Source organism: Alosa sapidissima, chromosome 5 (assembly GCF_018492685.1).
Source record: "Alosa sapidissima isolate fAloSap1 chromosome 5, fAloSap1.pri, whole genome shotgun sequence".
NCBI classification, from domain to species: Eukaryota; Metazoa; Chordata; class Actinopteri; order Clupeiformes; family Clupeidae; genus Alosa; species Alosa sapidissima.
This window is the reverse complement of record NC_055961.1, coordinates 16,411,109-16,426,710: the sequence shown is the minus strand read 5'-3', so window position 1 is coordinate 16,426,710 and position 15,602 is coordinate 16,411,109. Positions and strand designations below refer to the sequence as shown.

The window sequence follows — 15,602 nt, the reverse complement described above, 5'->3', positions numbered from 1 at the left end:
ACTTAAGTGGATATGTAGGACAGGATTTTGGAGGATTGACATCCAGACTTTCAAATGTCATGGCAGTGAGAACTCAAAGCCCTGTATCTTACCTCAAAGATAAAGCCACACATAGCACTCTCAATACTGCAGTGAAGTGTACAGAGGACACACACACACACGCACGCTATTTGAGAACACTGTATCTGATCTCTTGGGAAACGCCTACCATTGCTTACTTAGTTGAGCACACATACTGTACTTTCAGGAACGTGTTTGTTTCGCTGGCCAGCGTCACTCCTTTTCCTGCGTAAGCAAACAGATACCAGTCGCCCTGTTTCTGTATTGTCTCTGTATGCAAAGGCGAGTTATGCTCATATGAGAGCCCAGTTTCAGGAAATGGTCCATGGTGGCACACAGGTCTGACAGCTAATTAAAAAAAGCAGTGTGTGGGTGTGTACTTGCAATTTCTCTTCTGTACTATTCCACAGAAATCATTTTGACAGGGACTTTTTGGGCCAGGTGAGGATGCTTTTGTTTGTGTAGGGGGGAAAAAAAGTATTAGAAATGAATCCCTGCCTAACTGCTTCTGAGTAAGCAACGGAGCCAAACATTTAATCTCCTGCCTCTTATTTACATGAAGCATGTCTTAAATGAAAGCGTTTGATCTGGGGATTATGTTGATTAGCAAATGAAGACTGACTTCTAAGAGACTGCACTGTTTTCACAGAGAAATCCTCCAATTTGAGCTGACAACAGAGAATACTAAAGGAAAACCCAGACGCTCAATGACAATCCCTCATTAGCACCTACAAATCAGGCTGTGCGCAGGGTAAGCAGATTCAAAACTTATGTTTGAGGACCATACTTTTCTGGCAGGCTCTCGAACTCAGAATGCAGTTTTAGGTCAAAGAAGAGTTACGTTCATGACGTTGATTTCACACACACACACACACACACACACACACACACACACACACACACACACACACACACACACACAAAGGAAGAACATGGGCTTCTTTTCAGGCATGATGACTTAATCATAACTACCCAACAGCCAGCAGACTAGCCTGGGGAAAACTACAATGGCCTATCACACATTTAAAAAATAGATAGCTGGATTTGGTCACCAAATATATCTCTAAAAATACATGTTGCCCTGGAGTTGAGAAGCAGATGGGAAATAACTGGGGAGACTAGTGGGAACAGCGGGCAATTATCGGTCCTTAATGCGACCGTAACATCGAAGTGAATTTGAAGAAGCTTCCAAATTGTAATGTTGCGACCACTATTCTCTCTTGCCACAACAATTCTTTCTGTTATCGTTTAACTGCTTTTACTCGGAATGTGCTGGCTTCTGGTGTTCAGATGGGAATGTGCAATTGTGGGGAGAAAAAGAGCAACCATGTCCTAGAGATCGCGGGGCCTGACGTGTGTAGTTACAGTGATATGGCCGACACTCATATCAGTGTGGTGGTCACTGCAGTTTCAGGCCATCCTCTGTTGTCAGATTAGGTTAGACCATGCCAAGATTGAGGACAACTCGGTCTGATTCCTTAACCACATTTTCTTGGATGATTGATGATTTTTTGTATGGGTAATGTATGAGGAAGTTTCTGTGGTTTATGAAAATGACCACTGTCCACAGTGCAAGACAACTTCCCTCCGATACAAACAAAGGGTTCATTCATTCCCTGTGCACTAGAAAGATCCCAGACCACTGGCTCTCCCTGACCACTGGCCTCCGCCCTACACCAATCAGTCTCTTCAGAGGCTCCAACATCCAAACTCACCCATCACTCGCAGTATCACTTTCCGGCTGCGGATGCCTGGCACCTTCTTCACCTTGCACTGGTATGTGCCTGTGTCGGCCGACTTGAGTGACAGCAGGTTGATGGAGGCATCGCCGTTTTTGGGGTCCATGGAGTTGAAGTGGACACGGTCCTTCAGAGGAGCGTAGTAGTTCTCATATGCCCGGTCGCCAGAGTAGAGGATGACCTATCGGTAACAAAAGAGAGAAAGTCAAAGAAGGAAATGAGGAAGTGTCAGTATTGCAGTTTAGAAAAGTACGAATTTAACAATCTGGGTACCACAAAGAGCAAAACAAAAAAAAAACCCTTTGTGGCTTAGGGTTTTGTTTGGTAACTGCATATACTGCAATAGTAATACTTAAAGAACTATTATTAAGTCAACCATAATAGTGGAGATAAAGAAAACAAGCTGAGGAAAGGGTTTGGTTGGTTAGCTACTCGAGCAAAACGTGATGGTCGGAGGTGGTGGTGGGGAATCTTCAGACATGAGGCCGGGGTCGGAAAAGGTCAGACGTCTCTAAGCGAATTCTCTGGCCTTTATGCAGGAGACGGAGCAATCGTGCGGCCCCTCTCTTATCTCCGCCACGGCCTTCAGAGGGCCAGGCATGCGTGCCCTTTTCACGCAGAGAGACAAACAAAGGGCTTCTGTTGAGCCAAATCAACACCTGCTGTGTCAACACCATACTCAGCCCAAGGTGTACACACGCACACACACTTTCTCTCAACCATAATACCCCCACACACACACACACAAAAGCTAAATACCAGAATTCTTCCCCGGGCTCTGAGGATGCCCAGGCCTCAACCTCAGCTGTATCTATATGCTTATGGCCTACAGACTCTCTGCCTCTTAGTTTCACTTCCCCTCTCTCCCTCTTACACGCACACACACAGACCTTCAAAGCATAAGTGGGTTTTACTCCACTTAAATTCTCGCTTAAATTGTGTGTGCAAAACTCAGCAGTGCCAAAACACAGCAAAGCAAAGATGCCGAGCAAACACATACACTCCAGGAGGCGTGCGCTCTCAATAACCAGGGCGATAAAGATGTGGCCTCACGCAGTCTCTCTGACGTCTCTCTCACTCACACTCACACAAACACACACACACACGGGTGCTAGAGAGATGAGCATGGTAAACACGGGGAAAAACAAGACAATTGTGAAAGTGGAATTCTAATGAACACATCAGAGAAACACAGGGGGTTGGGAGAGAGAGACATACAGTGTGACAAGGAGACCAAGATACAAGAACACAGAATCCACACAAGGAGACAGAGAGAGACAGAGAGCAGAATAACTCTACACAAAACAAAGGTGAGTGTCCTCTAGGACAAGTTATAGGTTGGCTGTTAAGAGGAGTGGACACCTTGTCCATATTAAGCACGGAGCATGTTTGTCTAATGCGCGCCACCTGTGCCCCCTGGACAGAGCCATATTAGCGGACTTCAGCTGGATTCCCCGCACCGGGGGAAGGCAGTCAGAAATGAGAACGCGGGAGAGAGAGGAAATTGAACAGCCTGGAGCTAAAGACAGACAGGCAGTCACACACTCCCACAAAACTCCTATTCCCACATATAAGACACACACACACCATGGCAGACATATTTGCATGCATGCAAGTTTCACATGCAAAAACACACAAGTTCATGTATATGCGTACCAGAATACAGAGAGATTGCACACGTCTAAATATTGAACGGGAACAATTCAAATATTCAATATTTAAACACATACATTAAAAGACACACACACACACACACACAATGACAAGATGACATCAGACAAAGAAAACATTACCACACACACACACACACACACACACGATTAAGGCCCTGTAAAGCCCCTGAAGTAGACTGGGCTACTTGTGCTGAGGTCAGGGGGTTCCTGGTACCCCCCCCCCCCCCCCCCCCTCCCCCCCTGCGGCCCAGACAGCACGGTGGAGAAGTAACTTTACTTGCGTTCTGTTCCAGTGGGACTGGCTGACAGCAGCACACATGACATGCCGACTCTGCTCGGTGGGCAGAGTGAGCCACAGGGACCTGCGGACAGGCCTTCAGGAGAGAGGAGGGGGAGCAGAGGAGCGCTGAGTGAGCCGAGGTCCGCAACGCACCCCCCACCCCCCCCCCCCAGCCCTTGCCCTCCCCGTGGCCAGCAGGGCTGAGTCAGCCCCACCTGTGAGAGCGGCCTGCCGCCCAACACAGCGGGGTAGTCGTGCATCGTGCTCACTTCAGAATGCCCCCCCCCCCCCCCAGTCTTTCTCCTTTTCCCCCTCCTTTTTCTGTTCCTTCTTTTTCCCTGCCGTGGCTGCATGTGATTTTGATTAGTCTTGATGTGGGAACACTCTGCCTTCCTTATAAAAATCTACCTGAGGCGAACGGCTAAGGCCCAAAGAGGGGGGGGGGGGGTCTTTTGCGTCCAAGCAGCCTACACGTGGGCATTTAAAAAGGTGAGGTCATTGGCTGAAGTCACGAGACCGCACACACACACACACACACTGATGACAAACATGCAGCTGGGAGTGCGGAGCTTCATTTGATATGCAAATCCATGGTGAGTCACCTGGCTGCTCTGGAACATCCACAGTCTATCTGTCCGGTTGTCCCCTGCCTACCTCCACACACCTCCATCTCCAGAGCAGCACGGACTGCACCTTCACCTCCACCTCCACCTGCTCATCCCAAAGACACAGGCACACCGCCGCGGCCTCATCAATTTCACTTCGCCGGGCACGCCAAGCATGAAATGAACATCTAACTGTTGACTGTACAAACTATTACTGTGATGATTAACGTCGACTACAAACTATTATTGTGATGATTAACAGCGAACCCGTCTGGCCGCGGTTGTAAAAGCACACCGAACATAAAATCGATGCTCAATGAGAAACTCTTTTTTTATTTTCATTCTGGTGCGATATGATTTCCTGGCCAACGCACCGCCACCCCCCTTCCCTCTGAACTGGAAGGATATTACGCTTGGGAGGTTAGGAGGCCATCGCTGGGTATTGGACTAGGAATTGGAAATCTGATGAATACTCACACACAGATATGGTCATTCCACAGCTGACATTCCACAACACACACACACACAATCATATTTAGCATGCTATATGGCTACACCCAGCAGGCCAGCACAAGGCAAGGTATTGAACAGGGGATTGGAAATCTGATAAATCCCTACACAAACACTATTAAGGCACCAGGAATCTGTACTCAATACGTGAGCTTTATTTTTAACACTTCAGCCATAGCGCAGCTGGTTAGCTGCGGTCATTCTGTGTGACCCATGGTGATTTGGGAGGCTAGTGTATGTGCAGGCGACCCCAACCCAGTGCCCCCCACTGCGGCCCCTCCACCTCTAGCCAATGCTAACACAGATGCCCTCGACGGGATGGGGGGGGGCCGACGAACTGGGCATGCATGTATGGAATCTCTGACCTCATCACCAGTACGGCAGAAAAACAGAGCGAGCATCAGTCACGCTCCACTGTCCCCCAAAAGAGGGCCACATTCAGAGGGAAGAAGACAATGATCTAAATTGGGTTTCTGCATTCAAGGCGCTTCCCATTGTCTCTGGCATACATACATCGGAGGCATTGCAACCACACAAAGGCAGCCAGACACACAAAGGAATGTGGAGAGTGCTTCAGTAAACAATCAGCTTGCCTCCGCAAAGACCCAAACGAACTACTCTCCCGACTCAGTCTGACAGCCCACAAAGAGACGCTAACAACCTATCACTATCACCACAACAACAACAACAACAACAAGACCTTGCATTTTTTTCCCCCACTGCTCCTCAACATTTTCTGATCTCAATAACCAGTTCACATTTTCAGCCAGTCGCTCACATCACTGTAAGAACACGCCACTCATGTAAACACAATCAGTGCATCTCTGCCTTGAGACGGTGTCTGAGCTCTAAAAAGCGCTGGACCTGTTGATCGAGAGGGGGCCTGAGCTGAGCTGGAGCGAAGAGATGAGGAGGGGAGGGGGGGGGGGGGGGGGGGGGGGGCTGTGGAGATAAGAGCAGGGGAGATTAAAGGAGAGCAAGTGGCCACCCTTCTCTTTTCTTCTCAGCCTCCCTCTCACTAATCCAGTCTGGAGGGCTCTGTCAATCAGACGGCCCAGCTGGACCGCCGCCACCGCAATTACCCAGGATGCTCGGGGATAGGGAATGACCGCATGGTCGCCGGGAGTGCAGACGAGGCCAAAAGGCCCCAGGACCTTCGTCCCAGAATACTCTTAAGTACACACACACACACACACACACACACACACACACACACACACACACACACACACACACACACACACACACAACCTAGCCAAGACAAACATACAGGTATTCATACACAAACCCACAAAGCCAGAAACACATGCACATCGCGCACAAACACACAGGCTGCATGTACTAAACACCAAGACTCATTGGTTAATTGTGGGCCATGAGGCCCACACATCTGACATCTAATGACCTGGCTGTGATGCTATCCTACTGTACTTATCCTCCTAAAGGCCACAGAGGACAACTGCCCGAGCTGCCCACTTACACTGCTGCTGATGGACGTACTGTAGAGAGGAGCTCAGGATGGCAGCTTGCAAATTAACATCCATTATAGGGAGACATCAACTCTTGTTTATCTTTCTGCTTTTCTTTCATAACTTATTTCAGCCTTTGTTGTCCTTATGTCTCTGAGTCTATTCTGAGTTTTAGTGTTCTCTGTGTTTTGGTCTGTATATGTTTCAGTGTTTCCTCTAGGATTTTTTTAAGCAGTGGGGGCAGGCCTGTCCGAACCCCCCCCCCCCCCCCCCCCCCCCACCGTCCCCCCGTCCCACGGAACTGACAAACTGACACTTCGCTGCAACACAAACAATTATATGTATTCACCTCTATTCACACACAATGAGGCATTATTTTCAGTTGTGATTGAGCTGTATATTTGGAGAATCTACAACAGGTCTGCACAATGAATTTTGAAAGGCAACTGCGACTATTGTACGTCTGCCCCATTTCTGATACCGTGGGGGAAGAAATTAAACTGTGGGGGGCCCGCCACTACCAAATCAATATAGAGGAAACACTGATGTTTAATGTTGCCTGTCTGTATTTGTAAGTGATTTTTTTTGCTGCCATCTTGACCAGGACTCCATTGAAAAGAGTAGAGATATTGTATCTCAATGAGATATTCCTGGTAAAATAAAGGATAAATAAAAACAATAAATAACTCCACGGGTAAGCAGTGGTAAACACACAGACAAAACTGTGATGATGACTTTGTTTAATCTCTCCGAGTCGCTGGTGCGGTACAGTGAAATGATGTCTAATGCATTCCTCAGGAACTGTAGCACACCCACCCACACCTCAATGCCAGCCGTCTTTTTGTTTAAAGGCAGAAAAACAATACAACCCACCCCACCCCCCCAGTCTTCAAATTAATCACAAGTTCTTCCCATTATAAATCTACAAACTGGGTCAAACTCACTCACTCACAGACAAACTCAATAAAAACATTCTGAGATGAAGGAGTTGGACGCTGGGTTGGGTTGGGTTGGGGGGTGATTTAGAGTGATTTGGTGTGGTCTGTTCTGGAAGGCCTAGCTTCTTGGGCTCGGGCAGCACTCTGCTGGAGCGTGCAGTGAGTGGAGGAGGGTGCAGGCTGCCCAGGGGAGGGCTGACCCAATTCTGGGGCGACCCAAAGAGCAGCAGCAGCCCCCGGTGCAGGTGATGGTAGTGCTGCTGCTGCTGCTGCCGGTGGTGGTGGTGGTGGTCAGGGGCAGTGGGGCTGATCCCAGCGAGACCGAACGAGCAGGCAGCTGAAGGCGTGAGGGGGCCGGGGAGCCACGTGCCAGTGCCCAGCACCCGCAAGAGAGCTACATTTTCTGTGTCAAACCAGCGCCCCGGGCTAAACACCATGCTCCCGTCACCTACAGTACCTGCACCAGTGGTGGGGTGCGTGTGTTAACGACATCGCAGCACAGAAGATGGTTCCGAGGGTAGAGTGTGTGTGAGTGTGTGTGTGTGTGTATGTGTGTGTGTGTGTGTGTGTGTGTCTGAAGGTTAAAAGGAGAATGTCTGTGTGTGAGAGTGTGTGTGTGAGTATGTGTATGTGTTTCTAAGAGCCCAAGTGTTGTGAGTGTGTGAGTGCAGGCTCACAGACCCTAAATCTCTTTCTCTCCCTGTCTTGCTCTAAAAAGGATGGAAGACCACTACAGAGAGCAACAACAGCAGGTAAATCACATTAAAGGATTCACATTCACAAAGGCACATACAGAAACACACACACACACACACACACGCCCTTCACCTAGTCGGCATTATAAACATTCTACATGTTTTCCATGTAAAGCTCAGGCCCAGGTATACTGTATGCCACACACAGTGCCAAATGTAGGCGAGTTTATTGGGCCTCAAAACAAAGCTACATGCGTGTAAAACATTAACTAGCTCTGTCGTCATGCCATCCAGGCCTGTGTGAAGCCTCGTAACAGGATTTGTGTGTGTGTGTGTGTCTGTGTGTTCTGGTTTGTGGTGTGTGTGTGCGCGTGTGTGTGTGTGTGTGTGTGTGTTGGATCGGAGGGGGGGAGGGCTTCTACACAACCACCAAACTACTGCTGGAGCCACATCACAAGTAATCATCCAAAATATGCCTCCCAGCCCTGCCAGCCTGGAACAAACACTGGAAAATCTGAGGACCATTAAGGTAATAACTTCATAAAGGTATGTGCTCACACACTGGTTCATAAATCGTATTTTTTCCCCCTCATTTAAGCAAAATATGCTTGTGGTATATTATATATGGCTGGATTATAGGCTGGATTATACTAAAAGCTGAGGATAATAGGACGTGTGAATGTAGAATGAAACTGAAAGAAGGATAGTAGGGGCTTTCTGCAGTAATTTAGGCACAAATATGACAGGAAATGGTGACCTTTGGCAGGACAGGTTGTGTGCATGACTTGAAGCAGTCAGACCAGTTTTGCATTCTTGTTTGCTTGCATGCTTGAAACAAATAAAGCACTAGCGTAACATTAACTAGCGTAAGCATTAATCATTGGGTTTTGAGTACCTCCTCGTAAGATCCAAACAAAGATACAACACTCTCATAACAGTTAGCAACCACAACACACACACACAAACATGCATGCACGCAAACACACACACACACACACACACACACACAAAATGATACTCACCACTTTCTCTTCGTCCTGGGTGTCTGAGGGCTGGAGGCTCCACTCGATGTCCAGCGAGCCCGAGTCCTCGGGGGCCAATGTGAACTGGCAGTCGAGCTTCACGCTATCGCCACTGGCCTTCTCCACAGTGCCGGGGCCTGCCGAGATGATCTCCAGGCCATGGCTAGACCCTACAGGGAGAGACACAACAACAACAACAACAACAACAACACGTTCAAAATGATACTCTCTGTATCCTTAATAAAAGAAAGCTAAGCCCATCTCGGGTGCCTGATTCAAAGAAGAGCAACACTAAGTCGTGTGGAGAGGTGGGAGCCTGGGACAGATAAATCTAGGTGAAGTAGACGTCATTTATCAAAACAATGGACTGGGCCTGTGCGCAACAGCAGCCGAGAGCTCATTCCAAGTTGGGCCACGGTTCTGAAGTTAGTTTAAAATCAATACTTAATGCTGCTTCGTTTTTAAAATCCTGTCTTCTTTTTCATCTAAGACGTATGGGCTCGGGCTATTCAGCATTTATGAGTAAACAAACCGACCCCCCTCACAGCTTCTTCCCCCCCTTCGCTGGAACTGAATGAAAGCAATTTTATCTATGCTATTTACGAGAGCAGGCAACCTTAAGCGCAACTTCTCTGAACAGCTTTAATTTATCCTTATTAAGATGGAAGGTGGTTTCTATTTATTTTGCAGTCAGCAACTGCATAAAAGATCATTCACACCCATTCCATTTCACCCCAGACAGAATCAACGAGGCCTGAATGGATAAAAATGTAGAATTTCAGTGCGGCGGAAAGCTGTAGGTTGCCATGTAAACACGAAACCATTATGACCTCATTCCTCCGGAACATCCTCGATGATTCTTCTATTCTTGGAATGCTCATAATTTACTGGTGACATCTCCACTCCGCACCACATTAAGCCGCTGGCAGGAGCCGTGTCCAAGACTCCTCATCACGTGCTGTCGTTTCATATTAAAATCCCCAGGACAATGCCTTTTCCTTACAGCACGGGCGGCAGAATTTAATCAATTCAGCTCTGCCTTTGAATGACGGACCACGGAATTGGCATTTGGGCTTATTCTCAAGGAAAACGGTTTCCTTTTCTCCGATTTTCCCCTTATTTCCATTTTCTAAGGACAGATGGCGACTAAATTTATTTTCGATGTGGCACACTGTTCATACAGCTCAATATAGCTTCAACAATGATTAAATGCAAGAAAGGAAACGGCTAGTTAATTATCTTCCTGTTCTACTATTCATAAAATGCTGCAATCTTGCTCAACACCAAACATACAAAATCCAAATAGTTTGCGCGCATGTAATCCCAAAGCTAGTTGGTGGAGCTGAACAATACAGGCAAATGTGAAGCCTCCATAAAACCACAGGGGCACCATGATGGGCCCATTTGGGATCTACTGGAAGAGAGAGAGGAATGAGGAATGGGCCCCAGCTCCCGGAGCTCACGGCTCACACTCAGACTGGCAGCGGGCTGGAGTCTGGAGAGAAGCCATAGACACACACACAAACAAACAAACACACACACACACACACACACACACACACAAACAGATACACACACACACACACACACACACACACACACACACACACACACACACACACACACAAATCCAGCGTTGCCAGCAGTACACTCACTGACACACGTCTTGCCAAGAACACACTTTACAAGTCATTAGCCCACTTTGGACACAAATCAAACTGGAGGGTCGAGGTGGCTAAATGAGGGGTTGAGTTTGGGGAGTTGGGGGAATGCAGAATGAGTGAGTGAGACAGAAAAGAGAGGGATGAGAGGGAGAGAAAGCGAGCGAGCGAGAGTGAGAGAGAGAAAGTGAAAGAGAGAAAGCGGGAAATGGATGGCTGGGCTCATCAGAATATAATTTGTGCAGGGGACAGGGCCACCGCACTCTCTGTCACAGAAACTGCGGCCACAGATGAGGAGGAGGAAAGGCCGGTTTGGTGAATAGGCTGAGTGGAGTTTCAGTGTGGTGACGCAGGCACGCAGGCATCGGAACAATGCTCGACGGAAACTCTGGGGAAACCAGTTGTGCCGGTTTTACACCCATCAGTTCTCATGAGAGCCAGCTGAGTGATCATATTCCATTTCTGTTTCCTCTCTCTCATCACTGGACTATATAGTGTGTGTGTGTGTGCAGTCAGTGTGAAACAATAAGATCACACCTGGCTATGGCCTGCGGCTCAGGCGATTCCTAGTATAACTCATCACACGTAACAAAAGGAAATAAAAGAAAAGCCCTTTAAGCCAAAGGCGTCTGCTAAATCTGCAAATGAGCAACAACAACTGTGGAACAACTGTGGAACATTCCACAGACATAAACCCCCATCCGAAACCTAGAACTACGCAGTACATGAGGGCATGCCTGCATGCTCTACAGGTTGAGCACGCTTGTTCAACAGCACTGCGTTTTGTCGAGGGCTGAGGCTCGGGCAGGCGGGCGGTGATTTAACGTGATGGATTCCCGGCGGAGCTCGAGTCCCGAGAGCAGGCTTTTGTGGGAATCGTCATTAGCGTTGGAGCCGAGGGCTGGGCTGTGCAGTCTGCCGCGCAACGCCGCTCTAATACATCGCCGCCTTCAATCACCTCATCACATCTGGATGAGCCATAAATCTACTGCCTAAAGCTAATGGGCCCGCTGCTGCTGGCGGTGGCGACGGCACCCACTCGAGCACAGGTCATTACTTAGCCCCTCTCTTTCTCTCCTTCCTCTCTTTCTCTCCTCCCTCTCTTTCTCTCCTTCCTCTTGCTCTCCTTCCTCTCTTGCTCTCCTTCCTCTCTTGCTCTCCTTCCTCTCTTCCTCTCCTTCCTCTCTTGCTCTCCTTCCTCTCTTTCCTTCCTCTCTTTCCTTCCTCTCTTGCTCTCCTTCCTCTCTTCCTCTCCTTCCTCTCTTGCTCTCCTTCCTCTTTCTCTCCTTCCTCTCTTTCTCTTCTTCCTCTCTTTCTCTCCTTCCTCTTTCTCTCCTTCCTCTCCTCCCTCTCTTTCTCTCCTCCCTCTCTTTCTCTCCTTCCTCTCTTTCTCTCCTTCCTCTCTTGCTCTTTCGCTCTCTTTTCCTTTCTTTCCCTCTGCCAGTCTTCCTCTATCTGGCCATCATTTTCTGATTTCTTTTCTTTGACACGCTCCGCTTCCATTTCATGCATACTTATCTTTCTCTGTGTCTGTCACTCAGGTTCTCTCTCCTTCTTTTGCACTCTCTCTCTCTCTTTTCCTTTTTTCTCTCTCATCTCCCATCTCATGGCCGTGTTTTCCCCTCGGAGCTCTGGTAGCGTGTAGAAAGTGATTAGGAGATTCTGTCAGACGTCTGGAATTTAACTGTGCCATTATCTTTTCCCCTCTCCCTGGACGATATTACCCAACGGAGCTCAGGAATTCGACGTCTCTCCAGGGCAGAGACTAACTCCCTCGTGTAGTGTCCACACACACACACACACACACACCTCTGCCTCTCCTACACATCATGCCAAAATGCACAATGTACCAATTTTCAACAACATGAAGAACTCTCCATTTACTCTGGATGGTCAAGGACACTGAAAGCATTCCTGACTCTACTCTGGCATTCTTCCATAAAACAAACTAAAAAGTGCTCACACAAAGACACACACGTGCACAGGTTTCAGGCGGAGAAAAAAAAAAACCATTATACCCAGATGGCCATCCTTTTATACAAAGTGAATTACAGCACGGGAGATGTTCAATAGATCTACCATTTTAATAATTACATGGCAGAATGGATTATGCCCCTCTGTGTGTGTGTGTGTAGCAAGGCTGGCTAGGAGATTATGAGCTCGATAAAAATGCTTACTCTATAAAATGAAACCTATTATGGTGATGAAATAAGACTCAGCAAATGAGATATGAAAAAGGATAACATACAGTTCACACAATTGGCACATTTGGAACATTCTCACAATTTCTGCTTGTAGTTGTAACAGCGCAGCACAGAAGAACAAAATTAGGGTAAAAATAAATAATTTACTGCCATATGGTTGTGTTCATTTTAATTAATCAATATTCCATAGTTATAGATTAGAATTGCACTAGCTAATTACATTAAGTTGGGTAAAAAAAGAGGTATGCTACCATTGATTGGACACTGAATAGGAACTTGGCAGAGATTAATTAGCTTAAGAGTTAGAGCTGTAATTTAGCAGTGGTACGGGCATGAATAATCACAGGTTATACATGCAGGACTTCAATCTGGCGATAATGATGTGCACTTGCATGCGCACGCACACACACAATGAGGGCAGCAAGACTCAGTAATGGCTTCCAAGATGATGATAAGAAAACCCATTATTACAGCCTTAGGAAAGATGACAATTATGATGATTAACAAGTGTGTGTGTCCGTCGGTGTGTGTGTGTGTGTGTCAGTGTGTCTCTGTCTGTGTGTGTGGTGCATCCATAAAAAGGACAACAGCACATTTGGTATAATGACCAAACTGCAGAAAAATAGCAGACGCTGAGGAGACACTGAGGAATAGCTGGGATTGGAGTGGGGAGAGGACGATGCCTCAGACAACGGTAGGCAGGTGCAGGCTCCAACCAGTGCATGGAAGAGCGGCTCTGAATCTCCAGACCCCGAGTTAGTCCTGACTCGGCACTCTGGGATATGACTCAGACGGCCAGTCCACCAGGGGTGCTAATCTGGCCAATCTAAGCCTCGAACAACCCCTCACCCCCCTGACCAGCGACAGAAAATCTCTGTGTATCTGGTGTGTGTGTGTGCGCATGTGTATGTATGGCTTTGGGTCAGCCTTCTCACTTCTTTAGCTTCCACCTCCCCCATCTCCCCAGAGTCCCCAACTCTCTCCACGGTGGGTGATGTAGAACACCCCACCACCACCACCACCACCACCCAGCCAGCAAGCCCACCCTTTGTATCCACACAATAGCTAGAGAATTCTGTCTCCTGGCAACAGATCCCACAGAGAATGCAGGGATGGCACTTAGAGTGGGGGGGGGGGGGGGGGGGCAGAGGGGTGGAGAGAGAGAGAGAGAGACACAGGGAAAAAAAATGAGGGGGGTATATAGCTCAGATAGAAAGTCTGAAGCAGTGCAGGGGGGGGGGGGGGGATGGGCTAAGCAGAGATAAAGAAAGGCAGGCAGTGAAGAGAAAGGGCAAGGGAGGGTGGGGTGTCTATCATAATGCACTCTCAGCTGTTATTAGGGTGGGGCTTCCAACAGTTTGGCCCCGTTAAGATCCACAGGCTACCAGCATTCCTAGAGAGCCTCAATGCTAAATAGGCTACTCGATGAAACCATATCAGCTGCAACCCACTGAAGGTCGAAACCAAACTTTTCAAAGTCACACCTCTACACCCATGTGCCAGCACTGTCAACACTAAACTAACTCTGTAGCCCACTACTCTGAAGAGGAGACATGTTGGATGAGGCCATGGTTTCTGAATGAGCCCCAGGATGGAGGATGAGGTGGAGAGGAGGTCCATGACTAAGCAGGGGAGTGAAGCAGTCAGCAGAGTCCCTCTGAACCCCCCCCCCCCCAAACCTGAGTGCCCTGGGCTGGCCTTTTCACTTCCACCACATGGGGTGTGTGCGTGGTCGGAGAGGGATAAGCTTCTTTACTGCTTGCACTTTGACCCTCACATAAAATAACACACACACACACACACACACACACACACAGAGGGATAGCCAGAGAACACCAGCCACTGTGTAATGTCCTGAAAGAATAATGATCACACAAAGTAGGACAGTATACTGTGTGTGTGTGTGTGTGTGTGTGTGTGTGTGTGTGTGTGTGTGTGTAAGCATGTATGTGTTGTCTGCGTGCATGTAAGATACCATATTAATCAACATGTGTTCGTTGAAAAAGAGTCCAGTTGCTAGCCTAAATATTTACTGGCCCCTTCATTGACTCTATATACAGTCATTGGTCCCTTTAAGGTCAAGGTTTTATTCCACAGATGACAGCGGTCGTTAAGCAAGGGGGAAAAAAAAAATAGTGTAACTGAACAAGGAGCAGTAAAAAGAAAAGAAATGAAAAGACAGGAAACATTTGAAAAGCCCCCGATTGGTGCATATTAAAAGTGCCAGTCTGTTTCAGCGGTGCCGGTGAACGCCGGCATCGTAATTAAGTCTCATTCGAGGAAGCAGGAAGGGAGCATCCAATGGTGCTAAATCAGAGAACATTTCCTGATTCTCTTCCTCTCATCATTGCTCTCTCTCTCTCTCTCTTTCTGCTGTTTGGGAAATGCTTTTATTAGAACAAGCAAAGGGAGAGAGGGAGAGACAGAGAGAGAGAGAGAGAGAGAGGGGGAAAGAGAGAGAGAGAAAAAGCCTGAAAAGAGGAGTTATTTAGGGATCTGTCAGTAACGGAGCATCACGCTCCTCTGACAAAGCTGGCAGAGACGAGGAGCCTTTCAGAGGGAGTCTTGGTGGCAGCTCTGCGCTGCGCTGCGCTGGGGTGGGGTGGGCACGCGGGCACGCGGGCACGCAGCGCAGCTTAACACTGCCACATCGCCGTCTTCCTCCACTCGCTCTTTTCTCCTCTTCAAAAAGAGAAATGTGGCAGACTGGGGATGCTGTCAGGAGGCAAATGAACCCCCTCTCCGA

The 15,602-nt window shown here is 48.0% G+C and overlaps 1 protein-coding gene across 2 annotated transcripts in view; it reads right to left on the bottom strand.

Annotated features, from left to right (window-relative positions):
• cxadr (CXADR Ig-like cell adhesion molecule) overlaps nucleotides 1-15,602 on the bottom strand; it is a 55,847-nt gene that overhangs the window by 15,807 nt on the left and 24,438 nt on the right. For both annotated transcript variants that reach the window (XR_006032055.1, XM_042093600.1), the window contains exons 2-3: nucleotides 8,992-9,161; nucleotides 1,776-1,980 (exon numbers count right to left, since the gene is read on the bottom strand). Coding sequence is in view for 1 of the 2 variants with exons in the window: in XM_042093600.1 (XP_041949534.1) it covers nucleotides 1,776-1,980; nucleotides 8,992-9,161 (375 nt within the window). In the remaining variant the exon portion in view is untranslated. The remainder of the gene's footprint in view (nucleotides 1-1,775; nucleotides 1,981-8,991; nucleotides 9,162-15,602) is intronic.